At 41.7% G+C, this 27489-nt stretch overlaps 1 protein-coding gene across 1 annotated transcript in view; it reads left to right on the plus strand.

Annotated features, from left to right (window-relative positions):
• Positions 1 to 27489, plus strand: part of slc7a11 (solute carrier family 7 member 11) — a 46833-nt gene that overhangs the window by 8260 nt on the left and 11084 nt on the right. The window contains exons 2-7 of the mRNA XM_050042987.1: positions 3166 to 3292; positions 8325 to 8440; positions 11678 to 11803; positions 15768 to 15867; positions 16049 to 16093; positions 17908 to 18031. Of these exons, the coding sequence (XP_049898944.1) occupies positions 3166 to 3292; positions 8325 to 8440; positions 11678 to 11803; positions 15768 to 15867; positions 16049 to 16093; positions 17908 to 18031 (638 nt within the window). The remainder of the gene's footprint in view (positions 1 to 3165; positions 3293 to 8324; positions 8441 to 11677; positions 11804 to 15767; positions 15868 to 16048; positions 16094 to 17907; positions 18032 to 27489) is intronic.

The raw sequence follows: 27489 nt of genomic DNA on the forward strand, positions 1-27489 counted from the left end.
GAAACAACAAAAACTCTCCACACAAGCATGATTAGAGAGGACGTAGCTTAATAAATAACTAAAGTAAAAACAGAACAAGTAAGATAAAGAAGAGAGGAAAAAAGTTGAAAACAAAGTTAAAGTAAGCAGGAGCGACTGGAACAGGCTGCATACACCGTGGCGCATGCGCACTAAAATGAAAAAAGGATAGTGGGACAAGGACAGTAGTCCAATTAAAAGGCCTAGTCGAGCTGTAACCGTAGTTTGACTTAACTGTGTATGTGAACGTATTGTCTCTTACAAATTATATTTATACACAACTTATTTGCGGGTGTCAGGGTGGTGCAGGGGCAGCACAGTGGTGCAGTAGTTAGCACTGTCACATCACAGCAAGAGGGTTCCAAACTGCTGGAGCCTTTCTTTGTGGAGTTTGCATCTTCTCCTCTTGTCAGTGTGGGATTTTTATGGGTTCTCCAGTTTGCCACAGTCCCACAGTCCAAACACATGCAGGTTAGGTTAACTGGTAACTATTAATTGACAGTAAGTGTGAATGTGATCATGAATGGTTGTCTGTTTCTATGGCCCTGCATAGACCTGGTATTAACATATGTTTTGGGTGATCCGATCACAAGTGGACAGCACTAAATGTGATCTGATCACTCAAATCACTTGCGGAGGTGGTCTCGGACGCATCTAACCACATGTCTTTTCCAGTGTAAACAAACACTAATGTGTTTTTATGTGTCTTAATGCCTCCCTGACAAGGAGTAATCAATCCCTTATATTGCCCTATGAAAGGACTCTTGTCGAACATCGATATCTCCGGCTGCACCTACACAACCACTAACAGGTCTAGTGAACATGCCACAGAGCAGCAAGCAAAAGTGTGGTTGAAATAACTGACACAGAGACAAAATCTGAACACAAGTGATCAGCTAGAGACGCATGATGGACACAGGTGTGGACGGCGATGTGTTTCTGCTGTCCACTTGTGATCAGATCACCCCACGTTAATACCAGGTCTAAACAGGCTTTACGTGTTATGTGTGTTTAGGCACCCACAGCACCTGGTTAAGGTTAGGGGAAGATCATAGACTGGTTTAATACAGAAAAAGTCAGACACAATGTATTTAACATTTCACAGAAAACACAGTTGTTCTGTAACCTTAACCAAAGTGCTTTTGTTGCCTAAACCTAACCAAAGACCGAAGTCTGGATGTGAACCGAGTCCTTCTACATCCTCCATCCACTCCAACCCCCCTGCCTGTGACTCCACTGTGGTACATAAATGTAGCACTTTTGTTCAATCAGAAAATTCCCTGAACATGAGGCAGACATCGATAGGGTTTGTCAGTACAACATAGTTGGGAATGAACAACCCCGATTCCCAAAGAGTTGGGACAGTGTGTAAAACTAAAAATAGAATACAATGATTTGCAAGTCCTTTTCGACCTCTATTCAGTTGAATACAGTACAAAGAGAGGATATTTAATGTTCAAACTAACAAACTTGTTTTTTGTAAATGAACACTGATTCTGAGTTTAATACCTGCAACATGTTGGGACAGCAGCATGTTTATTACTGTGTGACATCACCTTTTCTTTTATCAACACTCAGTACGTGTTTGGGAACTGTTGAAGTTTTATAGGTGAAATTATTTCCCATTCTTGTTTGATATATGGCTTTAGTTGCTCAACAGTCCAGGGTTCTCTGTTGTTGTATTTTGTGCTTTATAATGTGCCACACATGTTCAGTGGGAGGCAGGTCTGGACTGCAGGCAGGTCAGTCTAGTACCTGCACTCTTTCACTATGAACTGCACTGTTGGAACACGTGCAGAATGTGCCTCATTGTCTTGCTGGAACAAGCAGGGACATCCCTGAAAAAGACGTCAGCTGGATGGCAGCATATGCTGCCCCAAAACCTGTATGTACCTTTCAGCATTCGTGGTGCCTCCACAGATGTGCAAGTAACCTATGATGCCATGGGCACTGACACACCTCTATACCACCACAGATGGTGTCTTTTGAACTTTGAGCTGGTTACAATCTAGATGGTCCTTTTCCTCTTTAGCCTGGAGGACACAACGTCCAAGATTACCATCTGAAATGTGGACTCTGACCACGCATACTTTTCCAATTTGTTTCAGTCCATTTCAGATGAGCTCAGGCCCAGAGAAACCAGCAGTGTTTCTGGATGTTGTTGATATGTGGCTTTAACTTTTACTTTGTATGGTAGAGTCTGGACTTCTTTCTCCTTTATACAATCATGTCGGTTTTCTAATGCAAAGCCACCATAAGGATCAAAGGTCGCAGGCATTTAATGCTGGTTATCAGCCTTGCCTGTTATTTCTCCAGATTTTCCAGATCTTTTGATGATATTATGGATTGCAGATGGTGAAGTCCATAAATTCCTTGCATTTGTGCATTAAGAAATGTTCTTAAAACTGTTGGACTATTGCCTGTGCATGTTTTTTTTTACAAAGTGACCATCCTTGTTTGTGAACAGTTGAGCCTTTCAAGGATGCCCTTTTCATACCCAATAATGATACTAACATCTGTTACCAGTTAACCTGTTTACCTGTGAAATGTTCCAAACAGGTGTTTTCTGTTTTTTGTTGTTGTTCCCAGCATTTTGGGAACATGTTGCAGACATCAAATTCAGAATGAGTGTATATTTTACAAAAAACAATAAAGTTTATCAGTTTGAACATTTAATATCTCATCTTTGTACTGTATTGGTTGTATAGGTTGTACTATATAGATGTACCTACCTTTCGAGGAAGGAGGGATCAAATATTGGAGCTGCAGGAGGCAGTGCTGAAGTAATACTGTGCACATCTGTGTTTTTAGAGCATATATTGTTGCTGTATCCTTAAATCCTTCAGTTTTTGTACAGTAATGAAAGGTCCAAGCACAGGATCCCTTCCTTAACCCCTTTCCTGCTTCCCTTAATTCGTATTCCCTATACTTGTAATTAAAATATGTCCACCTGAAACTGTTTTCCTTAACTTATGGGTTGAGATCCTGAAAGGCTCCCACAGTCATATATCTGGGTGATCATGGGGCCCAGGGAGGGACTGTACATTTCTATAGATGTAGCTGAGACAGTTTAAAAGCCTTGGGACTGTTCTTTGCCTGCCTTCTTGTTTCAGAGCCAGAGCTAATCTGTCACTTCTGTCCCTGCAGGAGCCCTGTCCTACGCTGAACTTGGCACTTGTATTAAGAAGTCTGGTGGACATTACACATATATACTGGAAGCCTTTGGACCTCAGATGGCTTTCGTAAGGCTATGGGCTGATCTTATCGCTATAAGGTAATGTCTGCCTCTTTACATCAGGTTCACGGAACCTAACCTTAAAACTGTATTCATTAATATGTTTGTATTAACTATGGGTCCAGTTGCACGAGGCGCACTGTACTGCCTTTTTTTAATTGAAAGCCACTTATGAAAAAAGGCTTGCTGCACCTTTTTATTGTTGCCAGGCAAACCTCCCATCACCTCCTTACCCTAACCTTCCAATGTAATCAATCAAACAAAGAAGGAATGGAGATCTGTGTGGGTACATGAGACCCTAAAAGTGAGGGTGGATCATGGGGATTACCACCAGTTGGTCCAGGAGCTTCACCTTCATAATGGCCATTTCAAGTGCACTTATGCTTCCACGGCTGCTGTTTTCTATTGAGATTGTGGTAACTGTGGGTTGTAAAGTCGTTGTAAAGCTCTGGGTATCCACTAACCACTACCACCAGTTTCTCCTCCATTGTTTACCAACTGCAAACATGTTGTGACCACCACAGAAGGCCCGCCTCTCAAATCATCTGATTGGACAATGGGAAAAAAGTGGAGCTGACCTGTGGCACTTTTTCAGCTCGAGGAGTTCAATCAATCAATTCAGTTCAGAGCACTCTGACAAAAACACCAGGCACCTAGAGCGCAGAAACACGAGGCAGGTAGCAATGCAAAAACAGCAAGCAAAAAGTTTCATTCTCATTTAAAACAGTGACTAACCAACAGATGCATGCTAAATCTATAAAACAGTTACAAAAAGCCACCTCCAGCTGCTAAAACACTGTATGTGTGATCAGGGCCCAATTCATAATATGTTCCAAACACACAGGATCTCTACACCAAAGCTAAATACACTACTTCTGTGTCACACCCTTGCCTTGTCATAGCTCCTAAATACTGCTGTAAATAGTGCATGTAGTTATTTACTGGTGATGTGACAACAGAGAGGATGATGATGATGCAGAGATGGTCTCCGCTGAGACCCACTGTAAGTGCTGTGAATCTAAGTTGACTACAGCTGCCATTCCTTATGATGGAACAAGCTACACCCCTTTTCAGAGCCGCCTTTAACTCTACAGGGAGAAAGAGTTTCAGTCCAATCCAATTTGCACATAATGCAATTAATGATGGATGAATATTTGTTCTCCCAGCATATGATCTGTGTTTCAGAAGATTTTTTTAGACTGTGTAGGGTGACTGAGCCCACCACACTAAAAGCTCTCTCTGGCTGTGACCTCGTGAGGTGAGATACTGAGTTTAGTTTAGACCAGTAAGGTGAGAAAGTGTTCTGTGTAAAGCTGTGTATGTACACAGCCAGGGTGAGTAGTATAAACAGTCTAGTGGCTATCCTGAGCTGCCCAATTTTATGCTGGCCTCGGGCAAGTCGGACTCAATGGAAACCATGGGAAATGAACAGAGACAGAGCTAGAGAATGAAAACAAGAATGAGGGAGACAAAGAGAGATTTCCCCAGCTTCAACAGCTCAGTGGCTGTTGTGGGAAAGGAAGAGGGAAACACTGATGAGCTATAAGATGAGCCTGTGGGACCAGCCAACCTCACTTGATTCTTATGGAAGCCAGGCTCATAGCACGCGCACACACACACACACACACACGCTGAATAACTACATAATACATGCTACAACAGAACTTACACATAAGTATATTAGAGCTGAAATGGCCAAGTGGGCTCAGAGTGGGGTTACAGGGGTGCAACCTGTATGTATACCCAAGTCATTAAATATCGACGCTTTGTCATGCCCCTTGGCCTCTCATAGCTTTGCACAGGGCACCCTTTAGTGTCTCTATGTGATGCACAAATGAAACGTGTTGTAACATGGTTAATTTGTGAAACGGTCACGGTTAGGTTTAGGCAACTACTTGGTTGGATTTAAAAAATATATAATTTTTTGGGTTAAAATAAGTACATTTGTTTGTGCGCACAACCGACTACCATACGTAAGTTATGTAACATTACGTTAAAATAATGGTGACTATTGGTTTCACACAAGAGTTGTGCACATAATTAAATAACGTTACATTAGAGCAACGCTGACTTTTAGTTTCATCGGGACATGAACTGCGCTCTCCTGGCTGAAATTTCAGTTTTGTTAACCCATGCACTTCGTCACTTTTTATACTATGTCAGCTATTCTCAGCATCGAGAATAGCTGCAGATGAGTTTGCATTGGAGTAATTTGAAAGCCTGGTTTGATTCATAAAGATGCTAAAGAGTGCCTTAGGTTAATCTGACTGTATATAGACTGGCTGTAAGGCTGCCATTGGCTGTCACACACCCAGACCTCCACACACCCTCTCTACTCCCAATGCTTCAGTCACTCCCCCACTCAACCCCTCAACCCCCCGGTGAGCTTTCTGGACACAGACACACCACCTTTGCAGCACCCTTCCCCCTCCCACACAACCAAGGAAACATCATGCACCCTCCCCCACATGACTGTGACTACAGGCCAGGTTAGGAGACAGCTGGAGAGACTTCCCCAACGCAAGGCTGCAGGCCCTGATGGCATCAGCCCAAGGGTTCTGCCAGCTGTCTGCTGTTCTGCAACATCTCTTCAACCTGAGCCTGAGCCTGAGCCAGGAGAGAGTACCAGTGCTGTGGAAGATGTCCTGCCTTGTTCCAGTCCCCAACTCAACATCATCTGGCCTCAATGACTATCGACTAGTTGCCCTCACATCTCACAAGATGAAGGTGCTGGAGAGACTGGTCTTGGCCCACCTGAGACCGCAGGTGAAATCGTCGCTTGACCCTCTGCAGTTCGCCTACCAGCCTCACCTGGGAGTGGACGATGACATCATCTACCTGCTGCAGCTAGCTTACTCGCACCTGGATGGACCCTGCAGCACTGTGAGAATCACATTTTTTGATTTCTCCAGTGCATTCAACACCATCCAGCCACTGCTACTGAGGGAGAAGCTGCAGGCAATGAGGGTCAGCACATCCACAATTTCCTGGATTACTGACTACCTGACAGACAGACCACAGTTTGTCCGACTGGGCAGTGTCCTGTCTGACATGGTGGTTAGTAGCACAGGAGCTCCACAGGGGACTGTTCTGTCTCTCCTTTTCACCTTGCACACCACAGACTTTCAGTATGACTCTGGGTCATGCCACCTGCAAGTTCTCTGACGACTCTGCAGTGGTTGGGTGTATAAGTGATGGACAGGAGGAGGAGTACAGAGCACTGGTGGATGATTTTGTGGAGTGGGCTGGAAGAAATCAGCTGTTGCTGAACGTGGCCAAGACCAGGGAGATGGTGATTGACTTCAGAAGAAAGAGGATGACTTCTCAACCCCGGTTCATACGGGGAGAGGACATCAACATGGTCGAGGATGACAAGTACATCGGCATCCACGTTGACAACAGACTGAACTGGAAGGCCAACACCAACGTTGTGTACAAGAAGGGGATGAGCAGACTCTATTTCTGTAACTAGATATATTCTCCTAACATTATTGTTTATCACATATTACTAGATAGTAGTTAAGTATGGATTATTCTGCCTTCTCTACAGAATTTAATTGGAAAAACTGAGCATTAAAGTTCATTCATGACCTTGAAAATAGTAAAAATAATACTTTGATGTAAACAAAACAAATCAAAACAAACATTCAAACAAAAACATCCGATCCACTTACTAGCTAGGTCTCTGTCCACCTCTCGAGCCTCTGACCACACGTCACAATGTTAATCAGTGAAGATTGCTCAGTTATGGAGATTGCGGAGTTGTCATCACTTGACCTAAAAAGGGGACTTTGGTCGTGTAATAACAAGTAGTCACATATCAAATACTGTTAACTGTATTCCATTTTTGATCATTCTATATTATATATTATTCATTCATTCATTCATCTTCTAACCGCTTCATCCTCTTGAGGGTCGCGGGGGGGCTGGAGCCTATCCCAGCTGACATTGGGCGAGAGGCAGGGTACACCCTGGACAGGTCGCCAGACTATCACAGGGCTGACACATAGAGACAGACAACCATTCACCTACGGACAATTTAGAGTTATCAATCAACCAAGTCCCCAATCTGCATGTCTTTGGACTGTGGGAGGAAGCCGGAGTGCCCGGAGAGAACCCACGCTGACACGGGGAGAACATGCAAACTCCGCACAGAGGGGCTCCCACACCTGGGATCGACCTCTTGCTGTGAGGCGACAGTGCTAACCACCACACCACCATGCCGCCCCTTATTATATATTTTCAAAAATTATTATTATTATATAGTATTTTCTATATTTACTATATCACCATTAAAAAAGCAGATTTAAGTCAGGAATTTTTGTTAGACTGATTTAAAAATGTAAAATTCATCATCAACAGCACAGAAACCAGATGAAATATTTTTTCTGCATTATCTTAATTATGCTACAACCATCAATTTTGGCCACAGGGGGGCAACAGAACTGCAAATCAAGCTGAGGGACACACAGCAACAACATATAGGTGACATGTTAGCAGACAGCTGTTGGTTGTCTTCTCTATGTGTCAGCCCTGCGACAGTCTGGCAGCCTCTTTGGGGTGTACCCCGCCTTTCACCTAATGTCCGCTGGGATAGGCTCCAGCCCTCCCATAACAGGATAAGTGGTTCCCGATAATGATTGAATGATCATTCATTTTGAGTCACGTTTGTGTCCACCTGATGACTGTAAGTCTCTTTTAGCTCTGTTTTTGGTCTTCACCAATTCCTAAGGTATCTGTCTCTTCAGCTGCTAAATGCTCCACTTTGTTCACCAGCTAGTCTCTAACTGTGTCTGTCTGCTGTTTGCTGCAGTGCAGTTACTGTACAGTGAGTTTACCAGAGCTCTCTTACCAGAGTTGGGGACTGTAAAACCAATATAATATGCTGATGCTAAAAAGCTCTGTAGAGCTACAGTGTTGACTGATGATCCTATATGTTTGCACTTAACTTGTAGTATGCTAGTATTAGTATGTTTGTATGTCAACCACTCTTTGTGTGTGTGTGTGTGTGTGTGTGTGTGTGTGTGTGTGTGTGTGTGTGTGTGTGTGTGTGTGTGTGTGTGTCCTCCAGGCCTGCAGCGATGGCAGTCATCTCTCTGGCCTTTGGTCAGTATATCCTGGAGCCTCTGTTCATGCCCTGTGACATCCCCCCTGTAGCTGTCAAACTGGCCACTGCCATCAGCATAAGTACGTATACCCTTACCACTGTTACATTAATACATCAGTGTGACAATATGTAATATATGATATTATCTTTTTGACCTGTTGTAACCTGGTTTGTAAATGACAGGAAATGTGCACTCCAGATAGCAGGAATTAAACTGTACAGTTAGAGACAGACAATGAGAAGCCCTTTTTAAACAAGAATTGTGCAAATTTGCAGGAAAGCCCAATCAGTCTTTTTTCAGCATTGGCAGTATAAAAACAAAATCGGGGAGTGCGGCAAAATGACACCTACCTACTTTTGTTTATACAGAATGTGCCTTTTTCGGGGCAAGTGGGGGCGTGAGCAAGTAACAAAACATGTAGCTCAGCGTGTGACGTAAACAGTGACGTGGAAGGGAAGCCGTGGCTGGTCAGTCCTTCGAGAGTTCTCTCGTGAGTTGGCCCGTTCTTCACCGTTCCTGTCATCTGGCAGGCCTCCGTCTTTTTAAACTAAAAGGTCCCGCCAATATGACTACCCTATGAGGCGGAAAATGTGTGTCTGTGTGTCTCGCAGCTTGCTGGCAAAACAGCCCAACATTTGTGGAAAATCTGGCAGTGTAAAAGGGGCTAGAGAGCAAAAGAAGTATTTAGAACCTTAACCTTATTAATAATAACAGTACCACAATATTAACAACACTCCATCCATCACTAGTAAAAGCTCCACATTCAAAATTGTACTTAAGTACAATTCTGAGTGGCAGCCAGCAACAGTCAGCTTGGGATTTACCTTGGGATAAATAAAGATTAATCTTATCATATCTTGAAAGGACACAATAATCATAAGCAAAATGCTTAAGAAAAAAGTACTTAGTATGGAAAAAGTGACCCCCAGAAGTGTTATAGAGTTAAGCTTTACTAATTCAGGAAATCTCATTGAAATCTACTACAAATTATATATACACAAGATCACAAGAAAACGCATTTACACTTTCAACAACTATCACACACATACAGTCACACTCAATCAAGTATATGTTATTTTATCGGTATACTTTTTATTATTGGTTAATTGTTAGTGACGCTTTAACATTTTACTGTTGCATGCAGTTGGAATCAGTTTGAGGTATTGTTAGTTTATACCGTACCATATTTTCTGTGTGCTGATGATCTGTAAATTGATTGTGGTATGTAAACAGTACACATAGTAAATGAAACACTGAAATTAATGTACCTCAAACCTGTACCCAAGTAGCATACGCTTTTAAAAATAAAGGCTCCAAAATGCATCTTTCTGAGGGGCTGAGGTTTTACCCTGAACCATATGCTTCCAAACAAACAAACAAACAAAAAAAAACTTTTTGGAGACAGGGTTCTTTAAGGGTTCTTTGTAAAACTAAGGCTGTGTCCAAAATTCGGTACTAACATGCTATTTAGTAGGTCAAAACAGTATGTGAGTTTTTAGTATGTCTACAACTTTCATATGAAATCAGTAGTATGTGAACTGCAAACTGTTTCTGGTGAAATATTACAGTAAACAATGGACAATATGGCAACATAAATGCAATGTTGTAGAGGAAAGTGTTCATAACAGACAGTGACCAACAGCTCTTTAACATCAATAATGCTTCAGTTGAAGTGTCAGTATGTAAAAAGTGTAAAGTGCAACACACACTGCCGCCATACACTGTGCGTCAAAACACGTCAAACGTTATATTCTATGACCAATTCCACACCGCTGCGAGAAAAGCCTTTTATGTACGTCTCGGCCGCCGTAGTATCAACTCCGGTTGCTTCAAATTTTTAATAAGATGATTTTGATAAGAAACTCACCCGTGAAATCCAAGTTGTTGTTGCCTCAAAGTTTTTCCTCTTCTTCTTCCATTACTAGCAGTTGGCAACCGTTGGCAACTAGTGTAGGTACAGCCACCTAGTGGGCTGGGGTGGGAAATACACTTTAGTGACGACGGTGCCGCTGCGCGCCGCTGCCAATGTGTGATGGGGGCGGCACTTGACGGCCACAGCGCCACGGCAGCAGCAGTGTGTGTTGCACTTAAGATTTTACTTTCACAATATAGTTTTGAAATTATTTTTAAACTCCTGGTAGAACTGAGGTTGACCCAAGTTACCATAGTTACACATTGCCAACCAGCAAAGGGGCTCTCAATAAGTGACATGGTAATTAAGCTAAGTGTGTCCGAACAGATACATACTCCTGTTTATTTACACAAAAGTATATTAAACCATATACACGTTTTGGGTATGTATTGCATAGTATGTGCATATGCACACAGCATAAGGGTTCCAAAGAGCCCCCCTCCTTTTTTTTTTTTTTTTTTTTTAAAAAAAGAGGGTTTTTCATGGATTCTTCGGTTCTTCGTTGGTGGCTTAGTGGATAGAGCAGGCGCCCCATGTACAAGGCTGTTGCCGCAGCAGCCTGGGTTTGAGTCCAGCCTGTGGCCCTTTGCTGCATGTCATCCCCTCTCTCTCTCTCTCCCCTTTCACACTTGGCTGTCCTATCCATTAAAGGCAAAATGCCCCAAAAAATATCTTTAAAACAAACAAAACCAAAAACGGCCATGTACTTAGCCAATCCTCAAAATATTTGTCCAACAGTCCAACTGTAGTCTCCTGGACACCTCTGTCCAAGTGAGAAGTAAGACTTAAATGCATAGTAACACAAACGCAGGCTCTCTCTGGTTTGTAGTTGGTGACAGCAACCAATAAAAACTGCCCATGCTGAAAATAGCAGATTTTGAAGCAGCCACCAGAGACAGAGTGAGCACTATGAAAAACATGTTGTTTTATGTCATGCCTTACCCCAAATTTGGATAGATGAAGTTAATGTTGAATTTTTCCTTAGTTTTCCTTAAATGTGTGGTTAGGTGTAGGCACAAAAACCACTTGGTTATGGTTGGGAAGAGATCATGTTTTGTCTTATTTGAGGGCACAGTCTCACAAGGAAAAGCATCAGTGTCTTGCTAAATAACAACTGCTTTTTGTGCCTAAAAATCAGCTGTAAACACAGCAACAGGTCGTTACTAAACACCCAGGTTTGGTGAAAACCATGTAAGCATAAACTGTTGAATTGTGATGGGGCACACACTATGGTCTATACATGAAAGTATGCCTCATGTCCATTCACCATCGTGATCTCCACATCCTAACTCTGATTTGCTCTGTGAGGGACACACTACTTGCTGCGTTGGCATTGAATGTTGTCACAGGACATAAATCATGTCAACAGCAACCTAATTCCTCCCTCTCTTTCTGTTCCTGTAGCTTCTGTTATGTATCTGAATAGTATGAGCGTGACGTGGACAGCTAGGATTCAAATCTTCCTCACCTTCAGCAAGCTGCTGGCCATCAGCCTCATCATAGTGCCTGGAATGTACCAGCTCTTTAAAGGTAAGACATCTTCATACCCACCACCACACTGTCCTCATCATCATCATCAACACCATTATCATCATAATAGCCTTTATTAATACTAAACTATACTAGAGCCCAAAATACCCCCACAAGATTGTAGGACATTTGGTTTTTCATTTTTATTACTGCTGTTCAGGAACATTCTCAGACTTCACACAGAGCACTCAGCTGCAACAATTAACATGGCTCCTTTGTTTCACACAACAACACGCACTGTAAATATAACCTTGAAGCCTCGCAGGCTGTGATACGCAGCTGCTCACAGCAAGTCACAACTCAGGCATTTCATAGTGTCCTTACAGCTGGTGCACCCCAGCACATAGAGACAGTCTTTACTACATATGCATATTGGTGAATGTTCATCTCAGCTATAAAGTTAACTGGAATTGTAATTACACATCATATATAATATTACTCAAAAATACCTTTCTTAATTATCATTCACAGTTCTTGAAACTGCAGATCAGCTAAAGCCAGTAACACTACCAGATCCTAATGATTACAGCCATTCATCCTCTAATGTAGAACCAGATGACCAGGCAGGGAGTTTTGGGAGGTTTGTAAATTGTTCTCCTGATACCTGCTGCGCTCCACCAACTGCAGACTCCTGTTTCATTTTACAACGGAAACAGCCAGCTTTTTTTTTTCTTTTTTATAAAAAAAAAAAAAGGAAAAACAACTCAGTAAAACAACATGTATAACACTGACTAGAAATAATGCTAGTTTCTGTAATTATGGGTGTGTTGTATATTATTGTTTAATCTAAGGCTGGATTACCTACTGGGCAGAAAAGGCAACTGTCCTAGACTCACAAGGGCCTGAAAGGCCCAATATCCATTGTATGTCACATAATTTTTGATCATTTGATTGATATAACATTTGTTTGAGAATATGCACCACCAAAATAAACAATCAATCAGTCAATCAATCAATCAATCAATCAATCAATCAATCAATCAATCAATTTTATGTATAAAGCCCAATATCACAAATAACAATTTGTCTCAGAGGGCTTTACATCATATGACATCCCTCTGTTCTTTGGACCCTCACAACGGATAAGGGAAAAAAAATAAATAAAAAAATAATGGGGGAAAAAAATGGTAGACACCTCTGGAAGAGCAACTGAGGAGGGATCCCTCTTCCAGGACGGACAGACGTGCAATAGATGTCGTACAGAACCGATCAACATGATAAATTAACAGTAATCCGTATGACACAATGAGACAGAAGGGGAGACGGAGACAGAGAGAGATGCAGGACAGACGGTAATGACAGTAGCTTACAGCAACAATAATTTAAGTAATAATATTATAATAATAATAATTCTGTCTACTGTGGTACAATATGTTGAAAGTATTAATATCTGATAGTATACATATGTGACAATAATAATATGTGTATAATAACAGTAGAAGTATGACTCATGATAACAGCAGCAGCAGGAGGCATTTGGCAGGACCACGGCAGCAGCACAACCACACACGTCACACGATCCAGGCACCGCTGCAATACAAGTTAACCTGAGAGACAGTGGAGCACAAAGGCTCTGGAGAAGAAGCTGAGTTAGTGACATGCAGTACAGCCGAGTAAGCAAGATGCAGTAACAGGACATTAGTGTTAGCAAAGGAGAGAGAGAGAGAAGGAGAGAAAGTGCTTGGTGTATTATAGGCGGTGTATTATAGGAGGTCCCCCGGCAGACTAGGCCTATATCAGCCTTACTAGGGCTGGTCCAAGACAAGTCTGAGCGAGCCCTAACTATAAGCTTTATCAAAAAGGAAAGTCTTAAGTCTAGTCTTAAATGTGGAGACGGTGTCTGCCTCCCGGACCGCAACAGGAAGATGATTGCACAGGAGAGGAGCCTGAGAGCTGAAGGCTGAGAGTAACCCTGCATTCTCAGAGTGCAGTGTTCTGGTGGGATAATATGGCACTATGAGCTCTCTAAGATATGACGGAGCCTGACCATTTAGAGCTTTGTAAGTTAGGAGTAGGATTTTAAATTCAATTCTGGATTTTACAGGGAGCCAGTGCAGAGAAGCTAAAACAGCTTGCAAATCTTGTTTCTTAGTTCCTGTCAGCACACGTGCCGCTGCATTCTGAATTAGCTGGAGAGTTTTTAAAGACTTATTAGCGCTAACTGATAATAGGGAATTACAGTAATCCAGCCTAGAGGTAACAAAAGCGTGGACCACTAATTTTTGTAATATTACGCAGGTGAAAAAAATGTGAGGTTTGTTTTAAATGGGAGTTAAAAGACAAATCTTGGTCAATTTGTTTTAAATGGGAGTTAAAAGACAAATCTTGGTCAAATATTACTCCGAGGTTTCTTACGGTAGAGCTAGAGGCCAGAGCAATGCCATCTGGAGAAACTATATCATCAGATAAAGAGTCTCTGAATTGTTTGGGGCCAAGAACAATAACTTCAGTTTTGTCTGAATTTAACATCAGGAAATTGGAGCTCATCCAGGTTTTTATGTCTTTAAGGCATTTTTTAAGTTTAGTTAATTGATCTATTGCTTCTGGCTTTATCAGTAAATACAATTGTGTATCATCTGCATAGCAATAGAAATTTACAGTGTGATTTCTAATGATGTTACCTAAGGGAAGCATGTATAAAGTGAACAGAACTGGTCTGAGCACAGAACCTTGTGGAACTCCAAAACAAACTTTAGTACGTAGAGATGATTCATCATGAACATGAACGAACTAAAAAAAGTCAGATAAATAAGATTTAAACCAGCTTAGTGCAGAACCTTTTAGGCCAATTAAGTGTTCCAGTCTCTGTGGCAGAATTTGATGGTCAGTTGTGTCACATGCCACACTAAGAAAAAAACAACTACAAAGACGAGTCCTTTGTCTGAAGCAATCAGAAGATCATTTTTAATTTTAACTAGTGCTGTCTCAGTGCTATGATACATCTGGGGGAGGAACCCCTAGATCCTCCACCAATTATGTATCTTTGAAAGTTTGCTCCTACATTTTAAAACACATTTAGGCGCCCCCATAAATATAGAATTTGGAAGTCCAGCCCCTTCCGTGTCATGAACGAGGAAATTAGCTACGGAAAACGAAACTGTTATTTTCACCAGGCTGTAAACATGTTTATTTGACTAAACATGTTTATTTGAAATGCGGGACGGCACATTTCTGGTGTCTTTCTCTGGTGCCTCCATCTTTGTTTTGATGAACTTACTGCCAAATGCCACTGACTGAGACCTCTGCTGACCTCACCAGGAAAAAGAAAAACAGCAGCACCATCTAGTGGACCAAAAAAGCAATTGATGTTATTATTCGAGTACCAGAAGTTGCATTTAAATGTGTACTTGCAAAAATTAATAATGTATATAATAAAAGATCGATACTTTGCATCTGTGTATTGATAAAATATTGCCACACAAAATATCGCAATATTGTGCTGTATCAATTTTTTCCCTCACCCCTACTACCTAGATACCTGATTAATCTGATCATTGAGATATCTATATTCACCTCTGCATGTCTTCACACAGTGATCATTACAAACAATTCATGGCTCTCAGCAATTCAGTACAACGTTATTGTCCTATTAGATTGTTTTATGTGTTTGTATGAGCAGTTTTTGCTTATAAATGTTCATTCCTGTATAAAACAGAACACTGATTACATTGAGAGTGATTTAATGAGTCTGATGTACCTGTGTTGTGCAGAGGAGTGTATTTTTCCAAACTAATAAGGCGGAGTACTGCTCCATTTATCTGTTTTATTGTTAAACTACTTTTACGATTATTATTATTGTTATTGTTATTGTTATTGCTATGATCACCCCAGGTCTTGTGGAAGAGCTATTTGCACAGATCACTCCATTGCTGCAACAATCCCTCTTCATTTAGGAGCAATTACAGTGCTTCAAAATGTCAACAAGAAGAAATGTATGTCTTTGTGTGTGTGTGTGTGTTTGTAGGAGAGACCACAAACTTTGAGAATGCCTTTGAGCTGAGCAATGTGAAGCTGTCTGGTATGCCACTGGCCTTCTACTCAGGGATGTATGCATATGCTGGGTGGTAGGTATGGTCTTCACACACACGTACACAGGAACTCAAACATACATTCATCCTTACAGGACCAGTCATCCAATATAATCTCAAGTAGTCTCAGTTTGTTCCATAGCTATTTTTACGTCTATGCTTCAGTTAACCATTTATTAATCACTGAGGGTTATACAATAACTGTTTGCTCTTGCAGGTTCTATTTGAACTTTGTGACAGAGGAGGTAGATAACCCTGAGCGGTAAGTGTAATCATATCTGTATAGTTCTTCCGTATTTGCTCAGTTTAAAACCGAAAGGAAAATATTTTTTTCAGTAGTTGCACATAGGTAAATTAAGCCATATTACTGGGAAATGGACAGCTATCAGTATTTCTATGTTAACAAAAGGCAGCATGACCACTAATATGTAAAAGGAGTCACTCACCGTGATGAACCAATAAAGTAATCTAAGACTCTGCACACCCCTTTAGCTACACAGAGCGGATTAGTGTTGCTCTGTTTTGGTTTTACGATCTGCAACTGTACTAAACTGGTTCCCTCTCATGGCTCTCATTAGCTTGGTTTCCACCAGTAACAGCTGTCTGCTGTCTGTCTGCTTCAAAACCCACTGTACACTACCTGCATAGCACAGACACAGTTAGGCACTAGCTGTTGAACATAGCATAGCATTTAGCAACTAAATACTAGAGTTGTTGGAGACCAAACCAGAGCTAAAAGAGAGTGAATATGATTTTCAACAGTCAATATATCTCATGTTTAGACCCAAACCAACAATGAAAGTATCTATTAACAGGTATTGAAGTCTGATAAATCTTCTTTCCAACATGATCTCACAGAATTACCTGAAATGACCACAATCTCTTAAAGGGATAGTGTTTTATACACAGCAGGGGCCGGTTGCACCAACTGGTCTTAAGCCTGGTCTTAAGCTAAGTCGGTCGTAACTTGGCGTTCTAAGTCCGACCTAATAGTTACGCCGGTTGCACCAACAGGGCTTAAGACTTCTTCTCACTAAGACCGGGCGTAAATCTTACACCTAGTCAAGAGCAGGCGTAAGGTCATTATCAAGCTGCGCTCATGCGCTCTAGAGTGCAGAGAGCGCAACTTTATTATGGCACGTCTCATCCACCGTCTGTATACGAGCGGGCATTTAGACGGGAGAGAGTAATTAGGGACAGAAGCAATTGGACATAGCCTATATAATGACGAGGAGCTGATTGAGACGTTTCAATTCGGTAGGAGAGATCTGTTTGAACTTATTGAGAGAGCTGTCACCGGATTTACAGTTTGTGTTGGGCTGCAACGCAGCACTACCACCAGCCATCCCACCAGGCAGGGGAATCCTCCCCAAATACGTCAACAATGATGTCACTGTAAATTGAGGTTTTCGGGGAGGACCCCTGCCAGTTGGATGATTTTTTTTGGAGGAGATGTATTTTTTGCCATGCTGAGGAGATCTTTCCACTTCTTCCTCATGTCAGCCTCTGTATGAAGGCAGCCAGAGTCTGAACACGTATTGATGTGCCCCGTTATCTCTGCCCATACCGACTGTTTGTTCTGATTTGTGATACGTCTCTGTGCTCGCTGTACAGCTTGATTAATTTTCTAATTTCAGTGTCGGTAAAGTTTTTTGTTGATCCTTCATGTTTTCTTCAAATCTTAAACTGTAAATAAACTGTCAACACAGATGAGAGGGACTGTCAACTGTCAATTGTCATCTATCAAGCACACGGGGTGATTCAGCGGCGCATCATTTAACGTCGCGAGGGGCATTCCGGGGGCATTCACATGGACGCGCACAGCTAAAACCAGCGTAGCTAAGACCAGGCGTAAGCCCTGTTGGTGCAACCGGCGTAAGTCCACTCCTTAAGACTGGTCTTAACAAAGACCATCTTAGGAGTTACGACCAGGCGTAATAAAGACCAGTTGGTGCAACAGGCCCCAGATGTCTATGAATAATGCACAGAAGGAGAAAAGCAGAGGTCATAAAAGGGGTGAAATGACAGTGAGTGACACACAAGTGAATGACAGTGTACTGCTTTTGGTATTATCAGGACTGTGCCATTAGCTATCTGTATCTCCATGGGGATTGTGACTTTGTGCTACGTGCTGACCAACATTGCATACTACACTGTGATGTCAGCTGAGGAGCTCCTGGCCTCAGAGGCAGTCGCTGTGGTAAGTGTTACTAATACATCAAACAAACCATTTAATGAACATTGGAACCACACAATCATGTATAAGTAGAATTTTGACCAAGAAAGTAAATACCAACCTAGTAAGAGATCAGAAGGATGGCAGCTCACCATTGAGCCTACGTAGGCAGACCACTCTCAGCGCTCCCTGATAGATTCTTTGTCAGTAAGCTGCTAAGAATGCAGGAGGATTTAATAGAGATTTATGTGGCCTTTATAGAAGAGGCATAAAATTGATTTCATGGAGCAAACACTTGCAGGTATCTTGTCAATTCCAAGGACCAAGGAGTTAATTTGACAAATGTTTTCTATTGAAAAAAAATTGAATGTAGACATAAAAAATGAAATATATATAACAGTGAGTATTGTATTTCACTTTATGTCTTTGATTTATTTTAAACAAGTCATGTGTTATTAATGGTCATAGAGAAGTGATGCTTTAGTCAAAGCACCGGTCTTCTGCAAGGGAAACTGTACAATATGTACCATGGACAGTCTGCAAATGCGAAAACATGCATATGTGATCTGATCTACCCAATCTACTCATAACATGTAGCATTGTGTTCTCCAAATATAGCAATCCCTGTCTTGTAATACTGAGTTTGTAGCATTCATAAGAGTAAATCCATCCATCCATCCATCCAACCAACGGTAGGTTACCCCTCTGGGTAGAGAGAGTTTCTGCCCCAAGCAAAGGAGTTCAAGTATTTCAGGGTCTTGTGACTGAAAGAACAACATTGCATGATACAAATGGCTGAAATGAATTTCCTCCGTAGGATGGCTAGCCTCAACCTAAGAGATAGGTGAAAAGTTCAGACGCCAGGAGGAAGCTCGGAGTAGAGCTAATCTGTTGTGTTGGCCAGGTTCAGGCAGGCATTCTGATCAGGAAGTTAAAGATGAGACATGCTTTTCAACATTTCAAGCAAGATTACTGTATTATTTTTGTTTTGCATAATTTTGGAGTGAACAAAAGGAAAGGAGCACCATGCAAAAGTTTGGGCACCTCAAGACATTTAATCTCTCAATTAGCTTGTTAGGCCTATGGCTTGTTCACAGTTCACACAATACTAGGGTGACCATATTTTGATTTCCAAAAAAGAGGACACTCGGCCGGCCACGACATAGCCTACTTAAATGATACTCGCAGTTTACTCAAAGATGCCTTATAATTTTAATATATTTAAAATTTATATGTATGGATAGAAAATTCAGTTATATTACAAAATAATATCTCTCAAAGACAGAAATTCAGATAGGCCCCAATAGGGGACACATACACACACTAGAGTGTGGCTACCCGATCTGAGCCCGACGGGTCGGTCCGGGTTTGGTCAAAAATGTAGCTATAAATTGTATTCGGGCTCGGGTCGGATTCAGTCAGCTTTCAGTGAAAATGTAGTGTAAAAATAAATAAAATCCTATTGTCTGTCCTGTTTATTGCTTGGGCACTGTTATTTACGTGACAACACCTGAACATAACACACACAGACACACATTGGCTGTTTGTTTCTACCTCTCCCCTCTCTGGAAGTCTCGGACCTCCAGCCGCCCACCTCCGCCTTGATTAAACGCTGAAAATAAAATAAAAGAGGGAGACAGGTTTTTCCTATTTTATCTTATTTTGTTTTATTTCTCCCTCTTCTCTCGCTAGAAGCGTCGGACCTCGCGCTTCCCGCTCCCGTCTCAAACACGGAGGTCTCCCTCTCCGCAGCTGAGCACCCACGGCGCACGCCCGGCCTGTTAAATAGCCTGTAACCACTGTGTGACACAAACTCAGTGCTTTGGTCATTAATAATGTCGGGCTTGGTTCGGGTTCGGACAGAAATATGCTGCCCGTGTTGCACTCTAACACACACACACACACAAACACACGGAAAACCGGACATTATCATCAGTTTATAAAAAACCCCCGGACGCCCCGGACGGGACGTGAAAAGTGGACATGTCCAGGCAAAAGAGGACGTTTGGTCAGCCTACACAATACTCTGACTCCTGAAACCTTGTCCCAACAATCAGCTGCCATGGACTCCTCTAAACAGCTGCCTAGAACTCTAAGAACTAAAATAACTGATGCCCACAAAGCAGGAGAAGACTATAAGAAGATAGCAAAGTGTTTTCAGGTAGCTGTATTCTCAGTTCGTAATGTAATTAAGAAATGGCAGTTAACAGGAACTGTGGAGGTCAAGCTTAGGTCTGGAAGAGAGAGCTGTTTGTAGGATTGCTAGAAAGGCAAAATCAAAATCCCAGTTACTGTGCAGTGACACCTGTACAAATATGACTTTCATGGAAGAGTCATCAGAAGAAAACCTTTCCTTTGTCCTAACCACAAAATTCAGCTTCAGAAGACTGCAAAGGAACATCTAGTCCTGTGGACTGATGAAGTTAGATCTGGATAAAGTAGAGGTTAAATTCTGGAAGCAAACATCACAGCATCTGTACAAAAGCTGAAGATGAAGAGAGGATGATTTCTACATCAGGACAATGATCCTAAACACATCTAGGAATCCACAAAGGATTACCTCAAGAGGAGCAAGCTGAAGGTTTTGCCATTTCCCTCACAGTCCCCCGACCTAAACATCATTAAAAATCTGTGAATAGACTTCAAAAGAGCAGTGCATGCAAGACAGCCCAAGAATCTCACAGAACTAGAAGCCTTTTGCAGGAAGAATGGGTTAAAATACCCAAAACAAGAACTGAAAAACTCTTAGCTGGCTACAAAAAATATTAAGAAGCTGTGATACCTGTCAAGGGGGGTGCTACTAAGTAGTGACCATGCAGACCATGCAACTTGAAAAAATGTTTCATCTTCAACTTTTTGCCTTTGGGAAATCAGGTAATCTATTACTTGCTTAAGTATACACAGTAAACTAACTTTTGACCAGGGGTGCCCAAACTTTTGCATGAGACTGTATATCTCACCTGGCCTGGGCCTGGGTGGAGCCAGAAAGCGTTGCTGGGGAGAGGGATGTCTGGAGTACTTTGCTTAGCCTGCTGCCCTGGATAATAAGATGGATGGATGGATGGATGGATGGATGGATGGATTCTTTAAAATGGGACCCTAATACTCACACTAGTCATATGACTGCAATAAGCAAAATAACACATTTACAACCTGGGATTTACTGTCTTAGTTTTGGCTAGTGTCTTGATATCTTTATAATAAAGATAAGATAGAATAACGCTGCACTTGTCACACTCATTATAAAGACTTAAAACTGTGTTTGCAAGCCCTGCTCAGGGAGCAAGCTCAAAACACAGTCCAATGATGCCTTCAGATGTGAGCTTTGAAAGAAATGCGTCTGCTTTTTTTTGGATTGACTACATCCTTGATATAAGGATGTAGTCAATCCAAGTGCTGCACTAGTCAGGTCATGTTTCATATCTTAGTGCAACCCAAAATAGCAGCACCCATGAATATGGTGCATCTAGCTGACCTTCAGGGGGCGACATGGAGCGGGGGATGTGAGGTAAAAATACAGTGTGAGGTTAAAGGGACAGCTTCATGCAGGTGTTCTAAACATAACAGGAAGTTAGGTATTAGTGTCTGGCCTGTCGTTTGGCTCAATACAACACACAATGTTCATATTTAGTGTGACTTACACTTTCCAAAGATACCACTGTCTCCTATGTCCATTGTGAACATCAATAAATAAAAAAGAAATCATAGAGAAAAAGGCACTTCTACAAGCCCAGATATTGCTGGCGAAAACTTTCTTCATTATCAGAGTAATCCAGTGATAGTTGTCTGTACATCCATGTGTACACTGCAGACAAGAGCTGCTGATAGCGTATTCTGCATACTTATAATGGCAACAGTTCATCAAAATGTCAACAAATTTCAGCTTAAAAAAGGGGCTCAATTTGTGTCTCACAGCTAACTGACTGACTCCATGGCAACAATAGACTTCAGATTCCCCAGAGCCCCCAAGATATGGGTAATGAAGAGCATGTCCCCCACATAGAAGTAACTGGTACACTCGTATAAAATAATAAAAACTAAATCAGTATACGATTCCTTAACTCTCCATATTGATATAGTTCTAGCCTTAGTTCCTTAAATGTAATTTTGGCCTTTGGTTCTGGTGTTCCACCCTGAGATTTTTATTGGTGCCATAGGCGTACATTTCGGGGGTGGGGAAACATGTTCCCCCATAAAAAGTAGAGGACTTTTGACAAAATTACAGTCATTTACACATACAGTAATGTAGAAAAGGCCCAAATTGATGCATAAAAATCACCAGAATGGTAGAAATTACATGTTTGCCACTAAAAATTTTGTGGTGGAGGACCCCCCTAACTCCCCATCTTACAAGTGGTCAAACAAAAACAAAAAGCCTCTCAGGAAAAACAATATTTGTACTTTTTTTTTTTTTTTTTTAATAATTAGTGTCGCCCTTGTTTTCCAGGTATTCATTTTTACGTTCTAAAATTAACCACCAACTATCTGTCAACAGTTTTGATTTTCAGTTCCTCACATTAGGAGCTGGCCTTGGCTCTTCTGCAGTTTGTGCTACTTGAAAGCATTTAGTTGAGGTCTCACCTCTCTGCTGCTACTGAGGTTTACTCCTAATGTGAGCACCGCGGTTGCCTTCCTGCACTTAACATGTAATTATTAGTGAAGTGTCTGACAGCTCGGCTTCCCAGCAGCTGTTAATGTGATTGTTTCAGCCCGGCCCTGTTAATGCTAATCACATCACGGACATCCCCTAATAACAGCCACCATTGCCTATTAGACTGAGGACTGCTATCAGTGCTACTGTAAGCCTATAGCTGGGGAAGACTCATTCACTAAGAGATCTCTGATCTTTTCTAACGCAGTTAGTGTTATTGCCCTGTGTGCAATGAGTGATAGGAGAGCCTTAAGAAAGGTGTTAAGAGCATTTATCTGTTCGTAGGAGGCAGTGATGTGATGAAATAATTACACTCTGTTCTTCCTTTCTCGCAGACAGATGGCAAAAGTTTACATCTCAAACTTAATTTGTCTAGAACTTGTCTTGAGGAGGCTCGCCTCAAGGCACTATTAGTAATTTTAGACCTTATAAATTAGAGGTATGTTCACGTAATGTAAGAGTGTGAAGTGTACTCGTGGAGAGAGTTGAAGAGTTTAAAAAGAAATACATACAGACAAGTCATTTTGTATGTCTCTCAAGGTCATCAGCACATAAGTTTGAGGTATATTGAAGACTGTTCTACCACAATGTTGACACATTGTACTACTATAAGACCATACTTAAGTAAATGTACTGTCACGCTTAAGAACAATCACTGTCCTCGGTGTAACTTCAATAGAATTAACCAGAAACAATTAAACACAAATGATCAACAATAGAGTCTGTGGACACCATAGTGTGTGTGTGTGTGTGTGTGTGTGTGTGTGTGTGTGTGTGTGTGTGTGTGTGTGTGAGTGTGTATGCATGTGTATGTGGAGGAGTTCAATGCTGGCACAAAAGAAAATATTAGCGCTTATCAATACTACGGTCTTTGATAATTTCTAATCTAATATCTAATTTAGTACCGGGTTTCAGTACCCATCCTTAATCAAAACACAAAGGAAGTGAAGCTTGAAATAAAGTTTGCAGTGGCTGCACGTGCCAGGAAGTGCAGAACGCTGCAAGTGTGTGTTCCACCAATCCGCGTTCTTCAGCACACAGCCCCGCCCCTCATGAATTCCGGGTAATCTGAAAAGTCCTACCCTCCTACTAGGTACTTTTTTCAGGGAAAGTCTGGGGTTGAGGGAAAGTTTTTTCCCCAGGTAATTTCAGTGGAAACGCGCCATGGTTTTTCAAAATCCCGGGTAAATGAGAAAAGTTCCTGCGGTGGAAAAAGGGCTTTTGTTGCCATAACTGTTCCATGTCTTACCCATTCAATATCATGCTGTCTTGATGTCATAGTTTACTTAAGTTAACAGATAAATATGTATAAAAAGCACAGCATTTATAGAATATTTTTAGACAGAAGTTTCTGTGCTGTTCGTAGAAAACACTATGAAAGTAAATCTATTTGTTTTTATTCTTTTGTGGCTACAAAGGAAGTGATGCAAATAAAGTCTAGTGACCCTAAAGTAGTCTGCCTGCCTGTTGAGCTCTGATGGTATCAGGTTGCACTACACAATACCTCTATGTGTAATAGGAATATATTAACCACTTCCATCTTTTCCATCAATGATCCAGATCATTTCCATGTGTTCCACTTCCTTTAACAATGTCCTAATCAGGTCATGGTAAAAGGCACATTATAAAAGGAAACTCACCACGACAACAAAACAAAAATGATCCCTTTCCTAATCTCATGCTGGAGACCTCTTTCAGTTTATAAATCCCCAATCATTACTACACACATTGTGAGCTTTGTGTTTGCTGCACATTGTAAAATACATATTTTCAGGACTAATCCTATTTCAGTAGGAATGCATGAAACACTGGTTCATGATAATTTTATGACCATTTTCTCGACTGCTCTCAAAGCCTTACTGCTTTGTTAGCAATATTTACATTTTTTAAATAGAAGTCAAACATACTAAAGAGTATTGCATCATTACAGAGTGGTTGCTTAGAAATGATCCTATGTGACAACATCATTTTGGTGTCCATTGTATAAAACCCAAATACACATGTCCAAGATAAATGCAGATTTTTTTTCCCTTACAGCCAGTGCTTGTCCATACAAGCATGGACTGTGATTAATAAGCGGTGAATGGCTTCATGAATAATAAGCAGCTTTTGCTCCCACTTCTGCATGACCCATTTATGACAATTACTGCCAGCAGCCCTGTCAACAACTCCAATTTAATCTAACCAGCTCCAGTTAATAAAATAAGACAAACCGTAATTCAATAAGCTAAAAGTTGAAGACTGACAAATTCACAGCAGAACCTTGGTGCCCTTTTTAAAGAAGAACCTTACATTTTGGGAAATACACTTGTTTGCTGTCTTCCCAAAAGTGTCTTTGTGTTCAGTGCAAAGCTGGAGTTAGGACAGGGAGGACTGGAAGAGGAGAGAAACAGCTAGCTAACAGCTCTGTCTATAGATTAACTACAATTACCATCCCGTGGTTGTATGCCTCCACGTACCAGTCAGGTTGCAGTTTCAGTTTACATCCATGTCTGTAAAACCATGAATGCTTCACACACATCTTACCCCTGACAGCACAGAATATCTATATAACCAGCACAGTTTCAAGGTGGACACCCAAGATAAGAGTACTATTAGTGTCATTAAGTATGTCATAATATTTCCCCTTCTGTTATTTATTTAGCGAATGCAAATTTCTCAGGCAGTAGCCTCTTGATCTACATTGTGGAGGGAGACTAGACCTCCTTTTAGTCTTCTGTTAATGAGATATGACGTTAAGTAATGACAGGAAAGTGTTTCATGCAGAACATTATGATGTCACAGTGAAGTTGACCTTTGACCCTTTGGCTATAAAATGTCATCACTACATTATTTTATCCTATTAGACAATTGTGTAAAGTTTTGTCATAATTAATAAATGAATTCTTGAGTTCTGGCCAAATTTTGTGAGGTCACACTGACCTTGATCTTTCGACCACTAAATTCTAATCAGCTTATTCTTCAGTCCAAGTGGATATTTGTGTCAATTCTCTTAAGGTGTTCTTGAGATATTGTGTCCCCAGAATGAGACCTTTGAACAACTGAAATCCAATCAGTTCATTGTTGAGTCCAAGTGAACATTTGTGCCAAATTTGAAGAAATTCCCTCAAGTTGTTCTTGAGATATCACACACACTGGAATGAGATGGATGCAACGTCACAGCTATGGGTGCAGATCTGATGACAGGTTTGGGGGGGACGCAATCAGTTGTGATTTTTTTTTTTTTTTTTTAATTGCACGCGTGCAAATCATGCCCACAGAACACTTGAGATTGCCAGCATATTTCATGATTTCATAGACGCTCATCACCATCACCAAGTCATTCAAAAAGCACTACACAGAGAATCATATGCTTACCTTTACTGTTTATTTCTTTTAAACAGCCAATAGTACATGGAGCCAGCCATCCCCCTCCTTTTCACTGCTTCGCTGTTAGTTAATGCTACTTCTTGTTTTAGGGTCTCAGGCATGTTATGTCCACTCACGTTCTCATCTCTCGCCTCTCACAGATTCCCAATTCTCCTCATCATCTTCCCTTTTTTTCCTAGTATATGGGACTACTGTATACATTTGTTCAATTTCAATCATTTAGGTTATTTAGAATTGGGGGGGACAATTTGTGTTTTTCAGAAGTTGGGGGGGACATGTCCCCCCCCGTCCCCCCCGGGATCTGCACCCATGGTCACAGCAACCTTAATTTTAGATGCTTGATCACCAAAATCCAATCAGTTTATCCTCAAGTCCAAGTCAACCTTTGTGCCAAATTTAAAGAAATTCACTCAAGGCGTACTTGAGATATTATGTTCACAAGAATGAGACAGACAAGGTCACAGTGGCCTTGACCTTTGACCACCAAGACTCAAGTGCAACACACACCGCCGCCGGCGCGGCGCTGTGGCCGTCAAGTGCCGCCCCCCAACACACACTGGCAGCGGCGCGCAGCGGCACCGTCGACGTGTATTTCCCACCCCAGCCCGCTAGGTGGCTGTACCTACACTAGTTGCCAACGGTTGCCAACTGCTAGTAACGGAAGAAGAAGAGGAAAAACTTTGAGGCAACAACAATTTGGATTTCACGGGTGAGTTTCTTATCAAAGTCGTCTTATTAAAAATTTGAAACAACCGGAGTTGATACTACAGCGGCCAGGACGTACATAAAAGGCTTTTCTCGCAGCGCCGCCATGAGCAGTGAGCTGAAGCAGAGCGGCGCGGCACGTCGGCCGGCGCCAGTGTGGGTTGGTTCATAGAATATAATGGAGGCGGGCGTTTTGACGCGCGGCGTACGGCAGCGGTGTGTGTTGCACTTTAAGGCCCGTTTCCACTGCAGGAACTTCGGGGTAATTTTACGGGGCCGGGGCCATTGGTGCGTGTCTCCACCGCAGGAACCACCCCCGAAGGACAGAGTTCCGGAACTTTTACAGGGGCTAAACAAGTCCCTGCCTCGGAGTAGGTATTCAGAACGGCCCCGAAAAACTCCTGGCTGGGGCTTGGGGTTTACTTGGTGCTGATTGGATATACTCAAGGCGGAATGTGACGTCAACAGAAAGTAACAAAATAACCGGCATTTTTAAAACTCAGCAGACGAGAGTTAGCTCGTTCATACCCAGATAGCACACATACATCTGGCCGACGTCGGCCTGAGGACTACACATCGGCCCTGAATTTATAACGTCTGAAAAGCGTCGGCCGCATGGGCGGATATCTTTAAATTTAATACTCTTTTGTCCCAGCTCATCAAATGTCTCTGTTACGTCGGCTTTGGGTCGGCCCAGTGCCATAGAATGTCTGCCCACATACGGAAGTCGCCACTGAAGGCGGAATTTCATCTCCGC

Source organism: Epinephelus moara, chromosome 4 (genome assembly GCF_006386435.1).
Source record: "Epinephelus moara isolate mb chromosome 4, YSFRI_EMoa_1.0, whole genome shotgun sequence".
NCBI lineage: Eukaryota > Metazoa > Chordata > Actinopteri > Perciformes > Serranidae > Epinephelus > Epinephelus moara.